General features: G+C 37.1%; 1 protein-coding gene across 1 annotated transcript; it reads right to left on the bottom strand.

The window, feature by feature from the left end:
- On the bottom strand, positions 4,608-12,122 carry LOC109840478 (putative lipase ROG1). Its single transcript, XM_020409147.1, is given in 10 exon segments — positions 4,608-4,975; positions 5,623-5,720; positions 6,910-7,030; positions 7,119-7,171; positions 7,276-7,301; positions 7,377-7,570; positions 8,532-8,774; positions 9,033-9,103; positions 10,470-10,537; positions 11,997-12,122. Coding segments are annotated over 10 exon segments (969 nt in total). The 5' UTR covers positions 12,020-12,122; the 3' UTR covers positions 4,608-4,903.

Here is a 12,512-nt window from a genome sequence, read left to right as displayed (position 1 = left end):
TACTCTTGTAGAAGTCATCTCTACAGTAGCAGGATGGTTTGCACAATAGATAAAATAGCTATAATTTTTAAACTATGGATTATCTTATTCTATAGAGTATAGAGTGATCTGATTGAATCCTACTCCCTCCTCTCCCAAACGTGAGAGAGAGAAAGAGAAGAATTCCTATACGATACATTTGTACTCTCAAAAAAAATATGGTGCTTATCATTCGAAAATTATATATTCAATTTGCTCGTATGCTTTTTAAAATTTAGAATATCACGTGTACCCATTATCCATAGGGTGAGGTAGAAAAAATTATACATGTACGAGTTGATTAGTTACATAAACAATCATACTTTTTTTTAATCACGAAAAGGGATAAATAATGTGAACGCAGTACGTCTACAAATCTAGTAGAAATTTGAATCCATCAATCATGTTCAATTCTTCGCTTACATAATGCTTGATTCATCCATATCATCCTTTTGATACGGTCAGGATATATTGTGAACTTCAAGATACCCTAAGATCCGGTAAAAAAAAAAAGAAACATTAATAGCCTGTTTGAATGGAGGTTACAGAAGGGAAGGGTAAAGAAAATTTTTGTTTATCTTTATTTGGGAGTTCCATTTAGAAAAGTAAAGAAGGAGAATTTGGGGAAAATTTGAACTAAAATCTTATACCCAAAATTAGGGGTAAAGAAGGGGAAGGGAATGGAAGTGAATTTTTTCCCCTCTTTTCACTTCTCTTAATCATCTCCCAAACACACCATAAAAGAATAATCTTGGTATCCATCAAGTTTGTATGTCCAAGGATACATATTCAATATGACTTACCTATTCCGTATAGCTTGCGAGTTTTCTATGCAGACAACGCTATTTCCAGACGAGGATTCTGTCATGTAACTTGATAACAAATTCTGAATTATACACATTGTTTCGGGTTTTCTATATTGCAATTAGCTCAAATTACAACAACAAAAAAAAGAAATGAAAATTTTGTTTTTACTGGATTCTTTACTGCGTGTTGATGGCGCATCGATTTTGTACTCTGTTGACGGTCCGATTGAGACGATGAGTTTATTGTTGTTAATCTTTTGACTTCATTGCTCGGAAGATAGTTCAGTCTTATCTTAGAACCAAATATCAAAAGAAAGAAAATATGCGCGTGCGTTCTCTCTTCTGTCTTCTGTGCGTGTGTGTGCATATGTCGAATGAACAATTTTCTCCTTTTCTTATAGGCTAAGAGAGAGTTAATGACATTTAATTATGAATTAAGTGGCTATTAAAGTAGGAGATAGTAGGGGAACGGTCATCCCCTTGAAAGTAGCTTTCAAACAGCAAATTGGCGAAGCTCGCTAGAAGTGTTTAATCGAGGCTCACTTGGAGGTGGGTGAGCTATCACTTCTGAAGCATGGATGACATGGCCCACGTGGGTAGCTACTGGCAAAGTTCATTGATTAACTTGTTGGCGAACTTCACTGGTGTTGATGTTATGTGATCACACAGTCAATTGTATCTGTGGTTGGATGAGGTTATTGAGTATTGACGATGGGTCGTTTTCTTGCCCGACTTTATGTCTGGGAGTGGTTGAAGCATGCACAAGTAGAAACTTGTGAGATGACGGGACTTGGTTCCCCGTGGTTCCTCTGATGATCAAGTTAGCTGATGAACATGAGTGAGGAAAAATAAAGAACTATGAGAGTTCTTGTGTGTGCAATATCATATGCAGATAGCAGAAGCAGTTTAAGGTTAAAAGAGTCTATTCAAGAGAAAATCTTCAAAAAGAAGTCCAAAAAAGAAGAATCCTCACTTTGTAGAACAGTACCTCTTATTTATAGTGGTGTCGGAGGGGCAGATCAGTCACTTCGACCGAGCACAGGATGGCGGTGGTGAAGTGTGGGCTGGCGGCTGCGTCAGTACATACTTTATAGGTGTTAGCTGACCACTAGGGGAATGATCACTTCAGCATTAAACGAGAAGTGATTGGTGGTATGGCGGTATCTGCGTGGTCCGATGAGTCATGAAGGCTATCGGGGATAGAGGCATGATGCGTCTGTCATGCACTAAATGTGATGTTGACACGTTGCCGGAGAGAGAGAGAGACTCGATGTAGAAGTTGTCCTTTAGCTTCTCAAAAAAGTAACGTCTTTCGAGTCGTCCTCGCGAGGCGTCCAGTAAATGGTCGAGTGGGCTCGTGGAGAGTCGTCTTCGATAAGAGGGTCGGCTGGTACCACCTTTCGAGTCGACATTAAAGAATGTCGATTTGACAAGTCGGCTAAGTCGGAATCCTCATTGGTCTTTGGCCGCCAACTTGATTGGAGCATAACATGCAGTACACCTGTCCGTTGCTGGGCAATGAGTTGCAATTTGGCGATTGGGAACACCATAACAACTGGTAAGTTCGAATTTAGCACAGAATTCGACTCGCGACTTGGCCAAATCAATGACGCCTTTTGACTCGGCCTAAAGTTTGAATTGGAAGTCGACTCCACTCTTGACTTGGTCGGGTCGAGTAGAGATGAGTTGTGTGGCAAAGCTTACATATTCTGTCAGGCAAGCTCCACTATGACTTGGGTGAGCTTTGCTAATAAGTTTAGATTTAACTCAGAATCCAACATGAACTCGTTATTAACTTGGCAGACTTGAGGATGCCTTTTAGACTAGGACTCAATGTTGATCTAATAGAATATATTTTAACCATCTACACGCATTGAAACTAATTGTTAGACATTGCTTTTGATAACTTCAGCTCTTGGAGATTCGCTTGAATTTTAGAATAAAAAAAAAACTAGGTAAAATCTTCATGTTTTCTTATACATATTAATAAACTTTAGACTAGGTTTTGTTAAATTTGCATGGATTAGTCAAGATAATGATGAATCTTTCTTTCAAGTTAATGGTCAAGTTCCCAGACGACCCTCTTTTATTTCTATGAGGCTAAGCCTTGGATTGGGCAGTCGGTATGTCTAGGAAACGATCACAGTATGAATTTAAATCATATTCATTCATTCATTAAAAGCCAAATTCAGGTTTTGCAGTATACAAATCCAAAACACATGTTCCAAGAATCATCTCTGGATCATGTCATTTTTTATTTTGGGCTAAATTGTACAAACATGCCTTAAAGTTTCTCATTTTGACAAGTAAATACCATTATACCACAGGTTATATTTTGGTGCAATAAAATAAAATTTTCAAAATTTACGCATTATTACTATAGGTCATGCAAATGTGAAATTTTTACCTCAATGTCAACGTGCTAGTTTTAGAGCTTTTCAGTAATGATATTTCTTAAATTTGTTGTTGAGTCAACCAACTTTTTTTTAAGCTTATCTTTATTCGACTTTAGATAGAGTTGAAATATTTCTAATAATAATTTTAACAAATATTAATAGTTAGATAGCTCTAAAATTAGAATGTAAGTATCATAAAGAAAGACTAAAATACTTGATTAGCTTAAAAAGTGACACCATTTTACCAGTTTAGCCTAAAAAGTGAAATCGGCGACAGTTTAGCCTGAAAAGTGACCATACGATGACAAGTAGGTATTTTTGGTGCCGAAGATAAAAAGTTAAAAATTAAGTAATTTTTGCATATGGTCCTCTCACTCTCCTAGATTTTTTGAATTAACCCCCCCAAAAATTTTTCTGAAATATGTAAAAAAAAAAACTCCCTTCCCACCATCTCTCCTTCCTCCTTCGCACTATCTCCTCCATTCTCTTCTCCTCCAATCCCCGATCTCCCCTCCTCTCTCCCATTCCCTCTCTCCCTCCTTGCTCTACCCACTCCCTCTTCATCCTTTAATCATTAAAAAAAGAACAAAAAATCCAACCTCCTCCTCATCCTCTCTTAGACCCAGAATTAAGTATTCTACCAAACACTCAACCCCCTCCTTTTCGTCTTTCCCACTCCCTCTCCTTCCTTGCTCTACCCACTCTCTTCACCCTCTAGTTATCAAAAACTCAATCTCCTTCTCCTCTCTTTTTCCTAGACCTAACATCAAACATTCTACATGAAGTATTAAGAGGGATGAAGGAGAGAGGTGAGAGAAAAGGAGGAGAAAGAGGATGAAGAAGAGAGATGAGCAAAAGAAGTTAAGAAATGTGGGCTTGAAGAAAGAGGGACACGTGGAAGCAATAGGGAAGATATGGGAAGAGAGAGAGAGAGAGAGAGAGAGAGAGAGAGAGAGAGTAGGAGAGAGGATGAGAGATTTGAGGATTGGGATGAGAAAGAGTGAGAGGTCTACAACAAAAGTTAGTTAATTTTTCCCTTAACATTATCTCCAGTGACGAAAATGTCTATTTATTATTGTATTTGTCATTTTTAGGTTAAACTGTCGCCAACGTTAAAAAATATTACTTTCTAATCTAATCTGGTATTTTAATCCATAAAGAATTATTCGGGTGAAAATTTTCATGTTTGCATGATTGATGTTGCAACGTTTTAATTCTAAAAAACTTTATCATATTTTATTGTACCAAAATGCAACCTATGACATTTAATTGTCAAAAGAGAAACTTTACGGTACTTTTGTGCAATTTAACCTTTATTTTGTGAATACCAGGTTTCAGAACAAGACTTCAAATATCCTGTTCACTGCAAAAAGAAAACTCAGCAAAATAAAAACATTCCCTGAATACAAGATCAACGGCAAGATCGCTTAAAGCAGGACCTTTTACACAAACGAAGAATCTAAAGCATAATTACGTAACAGATAGAACGGAAAAACAGAACTAGAGTCATTTACAAGCAAGAAGTCATTAGATGCCGAACCTTACTTACAAATGAACACCCTAGCTCTCAAGAATAGATGTACATGTATTCTCTTGTGCATGGCTACACACATGAAAACCACTAGTCTAAGCTACACCATCCAACAAGAATCCAGTCACAAATTTTTGTAGCGAAAGCGTTGGCTATATTAGAAAATTATCTATCATATGGGTGACGACGTCTACACCATCAGAGTTTAGCCAATAGCTTTTCACCTGGAAAGAAGAGGAAGAACTCAAACAATATCAGCAAAAACAATAATTGAAGAAGGTGTATCTATCACCGGCGACAAAATCCCTTTCGTTCGACTTATCTCTCCAACTTTTATGGGGGCATGCATAGCGTATTCTTTAAAAAATCATAGCGAAGGACTAGAAAAGCATATTCATACGATTAAATAGCTACTGCACATCCTACTGTTATTTATTATGTGATTTATCATAGTGAAGGTATAAAAATTTTGAATTAATGAGGATTATTGTATGGGTTGGAGAAGCACATAGTTTGCAATTCTTATTTTGCATCATATCATTATTTACTGCATGATTTATCACAGTGAAGGCTTACAAAACTTAAATCGTAAAGGGTTGTAATAGATATCTCGTGGACTGAAAAGCCATATTCATAGGATGAAATTTCTCTAGCACATCATATGATTGTTCACTACATGAGTCTCAGGAATTAAATGCAGTCTATATGAGTACATGATAATAGTAAGTGCAATGTTATTTCAGTTGCTCCAACAGAGAGTCGTGGTTATGGAACGACAACTAAGGTGTCAAAAACAAATGTAGCCTACATTTTTCCAAACAAAATATTCAGAATATACATGAATCATATTCATTTAGATTGAAGCTCTTGCCTGGATGGTATTATGTGCAATATATCTTTGCTTGCTGTTTTGGAAGCTTACATCCACGCGCTCCCAAGGTACTTGGGTAAGACCTCTAATCATCTCCTCTGCGAATAACAAAGCCCATCAGAAGAGTTGACAACAGATGATTATTTAGAATGACAATGTCATACAGTTTATCAAAGCATACATATATATCATATTAAAGGTTTACAAAAAACTCCTAATGTCACTTCCAAGCTTTCAAGCACTGAACAAAATGGCATCACATGCTATTTTGCAACTGCTAGGTACCTAACCACACGCACCATGGTGTTAAACTTATTAGCCTACTACAATCGCAATGCATGAGAAACATGAATTTCTTAACTCGGACATGTACAATGTCCACTAAGCAATCCAAGATTTTTACTATAAGAACTGTTTTTGCAATATGGGATGTTTGTTTACTGGAAAGAGGTTACAATAATGTCAATATTTGTGTTGTTTGAGTTGAAACTCATGAGAACATGACTTTCCAATTACTGACAACATACCAGAAAACTAGACCTTCCACCATGGCTACAAAGAGTTTTTATTTTCTTTTTTGGGCCATAATATATCCAGGAGAAGCTATCATTTTCATACTGCATGCCAGCTTAACCTCTGATCCAGATTCCTACTTATTCTCTTTCAAAGTACTAAACAACATTCAACCGTGGATTATGCTCAAGGTTTGAATCTGTCATGCACAGATGTATTTCTCTTTCAACTAATCCTTTAAACAAGCAACAAAGCTGGATTTAAATATAATGCTGTAACGGAAGAGGCATAGGTCACTAGGCATTTGACCTACAAGGATCATCAAGTTCATATAGAACCTATCGCTGAAAATACCAAGGAAGGAGAGAGGACTAAGCAGAGTGGAGTGAAAAGGGTTTTTCCAGGAGATTGGAAATGAAAACTAGTAGACACGTCACCCCCCACAAAGTTTGTGGTCCAAAGTTCATTCCAATCAAATGATCCACAACAGCCAATAGATCCCGTGGTAAAGGGAAAATGTATTGTTCTGGACTTCGGAGGTACATCAAAATCCAGTCTCTAATTCATCGGCCACATCTTTCTAATTCATATATTCCATTTGTCTACAATTTTCCAAGTCTCTCCCTAAGATTTACAGAAATTTTCAAATGGTAAGCAGTTACAATAATTTCCATATGACAAACTTATGACAATTTTCAATAAATCTCTTGCATAAAAGATACATGCAATATAAATAAAAGAATGACTTTCAGATATATATGTCATAAGACAAACCTTCCAAGTCGTACTTTATATTTTCAACATCTGAAGTTTCTTCTTTCTGAACATCATCTTTTCTCATCTTATCCACATAGACGATATGGGGGTACTTCTCGTCTGTCACGAGAAGATGACACTGAAGAGGAAAACCATATATCTCAATTGAAAGAAGTAAAAAGTAATTAGCATATTCACATAGCATGAAATGCAGTACTGATACATACTTTAGGCAATTCATGTTGACGACGAATTGACGATGTTCTCCATCCTACCATATCTTTTTAACCAGTTAAATGTTACAGATAACAAGAATTAACTACTAAATCAGAAATAAAAATGGAAAAATAAAGAGGAAACTGATGGCTCTGCAAAAAAGGATACGATCAAAATTTGCATTGGCATACGACCTGCACAAGACCAAGGTAACTGCACAGATCATTATTTATAAATTATTAAAGCAAACACTTTTAATCCCACAAAACGACTTTGTAGGAGGAATTGGAAAGCCTTACCTGAATTTTATATCATCACAATCATCAACCATTCGGAGTAGAAGAGGAGGTTGGCCTTCATCAGCATCAGTAAGAAATAGATGCTTACCTGTCCTTCCGACTATCAAATGGGCAGTTTCGGATGCCCTTCGCTCCAAAAATGGAAGGCCACAAAGGATAGGAAGCTAGAGAAACAAAAATGTCACAAACAACTAAGGAAAACAATAATTATTATTACAAATATCTCAAAAATCCTTTGCAGAATTAAGACAAGCAATCCATGTACAAATATCTCAATATATGGTAATAGAACAGATATCCAGGATTTGCCAAACAATTATTCTTCATTGCAATATTCTAGTCAAACCATTGATGTTCCTGTGCTGTATGCAAGTTCTGCAGTAATTGCAGGAAATGAAACGTTACATGAGTATGCATGTATACATAAGTTGAAAATTTGACTATTCTTGGTATGTCTTGCCACAACTGCTTATCATATATGCTTGTCTGATAAATAATTAATGATAAACTATACCAAAATTATCAATACCACCAAGACTTTATCATTCAGGCAGTGCAGACGCATTTATTTGAGACTTTTTTGGCTGCCTATCCGCAGCGGCTACAGCATGATACTGTGTTGCACTATTGTTTTATGGACATGAAACAAGGGTGTCAAGTGTCAACGTATACGGAACTATCAAAGTAGAATTTTTTTTTTCAAAGGAATTGAAATGGGCATGACGTATTTTAGACTTTTGTGTACACATATTTGTACCCACTTAAATACCCACAGTTTAATAAACTTGGTTATGACATTTCATCAGATTACTCTGAGTACATATCCTGCATATCAAGTTTTGATGTTAGAATACAACATCTTGATATAATGACTTAATATGTAGTTCAAATGTCTACAGAGTGACTTGAAATGTTGTAAACATGTTCCAGTTTCAAGTGTCTATCATATGTTATAAAAAAAAACTCAACTGTCCCAGTAACACTGCACTTAATTACTTGAAATCCTCCATGATACAATTTTTAATATAAAGAAACGCTAAGATTCCTAGTACATCCAGACTAGTCATATCATGTGTTTAAAGATATAGAATGAGGGAAAAAGAAATACAGTTTAGTAACTCTTACCTGTTTATGTCCTCTGGAGCCCAAATGGGGTGTGGCAAATGTAATAAAATTCATAGGCTCTAATCCTGCAATTTTCCCTTCTAAGTTCTCGTCCTTATTTACATGATGTCCATTTACAGAAGAGTCCCTTTGGACAGACTCATAAAGACTTCCAATAGCATATCTTGCTATTAGGCCACCCAATGAGTGAGCCACAAATGAGATCTTCTGTACACCACTTCTTCTGTTCACAACTGAAATTACCTGTCATAAGAAACATAAGGTCATGTCAAATGTCACATGCTCTTGCCATGAAATCTGAAGTAACTCCTATTTAGCAAATTTCATAACATCCAGAGTTTGAATATTCAATATTAAGCAAGAACGAAGAAGAACAGGCTCAAACATTAAGCTAGCAAGTAGACAAGAGTATGGATAATAAGGAAGTCTTCAGGAAACCATTGTAGTTGATATTTCAGAAAACTCTAATAAAGTAATACAGCTGGTAATAAAAAGTTTTACCTCTTCAGCTAACCTTTGACCCATCAAATCAACGCCATCAAATGTTAGTCTCAAGGAATTGCATTCACTTCCTGTTTGAAAAAGATTATATGATTGACAATAATTTAAGATAGGTAAGATATAAAATAAAACTGGCTTATCTTTGTAACCTGTCTTCTCAGCTTTGTTACAGAAAATGATAGTACCTTCTTCTTTTTCCTTTTCCGAAATACAGAAGAATAATCACTAACTTCTCAGCTGATGACTTGTTATTCCCCCATTCAAATTCTTATATTACTGTGTGTGAGTGAGTATTTATGTGCACGCATAAAAATTATACAACAAAACTGCTTCACTGTCCTGTTTTTGATGGACAACAACAAGAGGATAAGGAGAGCAACTATATTACTGTGCATTTTGTCATTTATAACACATCCTTAAAAGGTCAGTTGACAGCTGAATGCCTTGAAAATAGTTTCTTTTTTTGGGTATGCCTGAGTATGTTGAAGGAACTACTATCATAGCCAAGGGGGAAGGGAAGGAGAAGGAAGGGAGAATGGGAGGAAGAGAGGGCTCTCTCTGGAAGGTTTTGAAAGCAAACCCTTTCCATTTGAATTCAGTATTGATGCCCGAACCTAGATGTCTATGAAATACGAATGTATCTATATGCACATTTTTGAGTTTGGCTGAAATCAAGCAAACAATAACCAGAGTTTTATCACATGCAGGAATGGAAAAGGAAGTTTTTGAAATGCGAAACAAGCAGAAAATTTTTTCTGTCAGGTGTGTGAATATTAAATCCTTTTCTCCATGCTGCTCTATTAGCAACATTCACGCACACCCTATGAATTCCATCCAAGTCATTTTTTGTATACCTCTCCTCCTAGCACCTTCAGCTTTAATCATCTTCTACCTAGATTGATTTCCCCCAATTAACTATAACTCAAATACATATTTTCATAAGCGCAATTAATACCAAAGTTGGAAAAAAAAATTATCATGCAATTCGCAAAGCTCATCACACTGCTGACAAACATCATCCAGATGGCCAATGAATCGCCCGTGGAAGAATTTGTATGATGTTTTTTAACACGGATCAGAGTGCACCTATGACGCTCATAAAGTGTGCATGAAATTAGAAATGCACATCATAATAAAATTGAAAATATGTGTCACATTGCTTTCTCAATTGTACAAGTATATGAGTATTATCCAAGAAGTTCCTGGCACGTACATATTTACATGTCAGAGAAAGGAACATGTATGTGGTAGAAATATTATTGCAATGTCAACCCTTCGCATACTTCAATCCCACCATTCATTTGAGCCAATGGCGTGGAACATTAATGTAAGAGGCAAGTGTATATTCAAATGATAAACCTCTAATCATTTGTTTCGTAAATATGAAGCCTCAATAAGGGGAATAAAAAATAAGCAAAGAGGTATGTGCAAACTCACGATGGACGATTACTTTATCTGGAAGCCTTTTCACGAACTGTTCTGCAGCGAATCTCCAATCTTCTGCACTGAAAAGATGTATAAGAAAGCATTAGAAGTTAAATGGTTTTCTTCTAAAATGGATATGATCTGAAAACTTCTTGAAGCAGGAGTTCCATGTGAACATGATTATAAGATGAAAAAATTACGTGATACAAGTTACATTAGAAACTGTGCTATCTCATACTAGATGACTATGCTTAATATATATTATAGTAGAAAGTGTAGCACTTATTAAGGAACTCTATTTATAAGTTCTATATTGCACTGGTAGCTTTAGAATTTTGGTTGTGTACATATAAGGAGAATAATTGCCACTTGAGTTAAGGTCACAAATTATATGATGTGCTTTCGAGAGTCCAAACTACATGCTCTAAGGGTGCAATCACTTAAGCTCATGAATATCAACAGAAGTACTTAATGTTTTGACCTTAACTTTTGCACATCAAAAGAAGCAGATGCACATGTACATGCACGAAATAATTTATGCAAAATGCTTCCTACTAGAATAAAACTTTTGATAATGATTCGAAATTGTTTCCTTGATCACTTGTCTTTGATAGGCGAATTCTGTGATCAAGTCTTTCATCAAGGGTTAGACTTGATGTGCAAACGTGCGTGCATTGCTATACTTTTCTTTTGATAGGGTTCCTACCCACCTTGGAGTTCTTCATTGTGTACTGTTGTTTGAGTGTGCATACTAGGGGGAGAGAGAGAGAGAGGGAAGGGGGACAGAGTTCCAGCTATCCCTTACTTAATCAAGAGATAAACAATTGCAATATTCAGAACTAGTTAAAGGTGTAGGCTGACTTTTGCATCACTCCATCTCCAATACTTGGTTCAATATCCAGGCCAACTTCAATACTCAACTACGCATAAATAAAACTCAGGCTAGAACCATTTCTATGTTCACTTTCCAACCAACTGATCAAAAGAGAGAATCTGATAAAACTTTTCCTAGGAAGGGAGAAAAAAGATCAGTGGTTATTTTCCCACCATACCCATTATCTCTGGAAAGGATTAACGAGGCAAATCACTATTTAACCCGTCAATAACCACAATGGTCTATTGCCCATCACAGATTTCGGCATTAAGAAAGGTCCAGACTTGAACGGCACGATAAAGAAAATAAGTCAGAATTTTCCATACACTCTAAGGTCCACTTCATACATACAACTAACCAATGCTAGTCTTCGATCGAAGGGCCTCTTGAGTTACTTATAAGGCATTGGAAAAGCACTACAAACGCTTTCATTTTACGTCGGACCCTAAGGGATAAGGAATTACAAGTTGTCTGACAACTAGAACTGTAAAGAGGAGGCAAAAACGCTGGAAAAGCATGGTATCAATCATTTGCTCCAGTTTTCTTACATTAAGGTTATTTAACTCATTCGTTTCAATTCACTTAACATCGGGTTCATTTCAATGATGTTTTCACAAGAACCTCTTAAAACCCCAAAATCTCGAGAAATTTGCGGGGGAAGGTACCTCCCAACCAATCCATTGACCATTATAACCAAATGCTCAGGGAATCCCCTCGGCGTCCCCGAACCCGAAGCCCAGAGATCCTCACCACCCCGAACAGATTCCTTTCCAACTCTTGTTACGCGCTCCTCCTCTTCCTCATCGATCTTAAAGGCAACTGATCGCACTTCGCCGGCTCCGATTTCGCGCTCTCGATCCTCGACGACCCCTGCGCAGATCTCTGCCGTAGCCCTAGCTTCAGGCACGCCATTCCCCTCCGCCCCGCGATGAGGAATTTATCAGAGGCACCAGCGCCGGAGATGACGGCGGACGGCGGCGAAGCGGCGGCGACCATTCGCGGAGATCGATGGGCGAGCTCAAGAGAAAGATGACATTGAGAGCTCTGAGGTTTTAATATTTGGGGGTTTGAGGTTGAGAAACCCTAGGCTTGGGAGAGGAGCTGAAGGCTGCGGACCTCGTCGATTGGTGTAGGGGTAAATTGGTAAGTTTGGATGGGTGGCGCTGCTGGATAAAGGCGGG

Source organism: Asparagus officinalis, chromosome 5 (assembly GCF_001876935.1).
Source record: "Asparagus officinalis chromosome 5, Aspof.V1, whole genome shotgun sequence".
Classification (NCBI taxonomy): domain Eukaryota; kingdom Viridiplantae; phylum Streptophyta; class Magnoliopsida; order Asparagales; family Asparagaceae; genus Asparagus; species Asparagus officinalis.
This window is presented reverse-complemented; position numbering and strand designations above follow the sequence as displayed.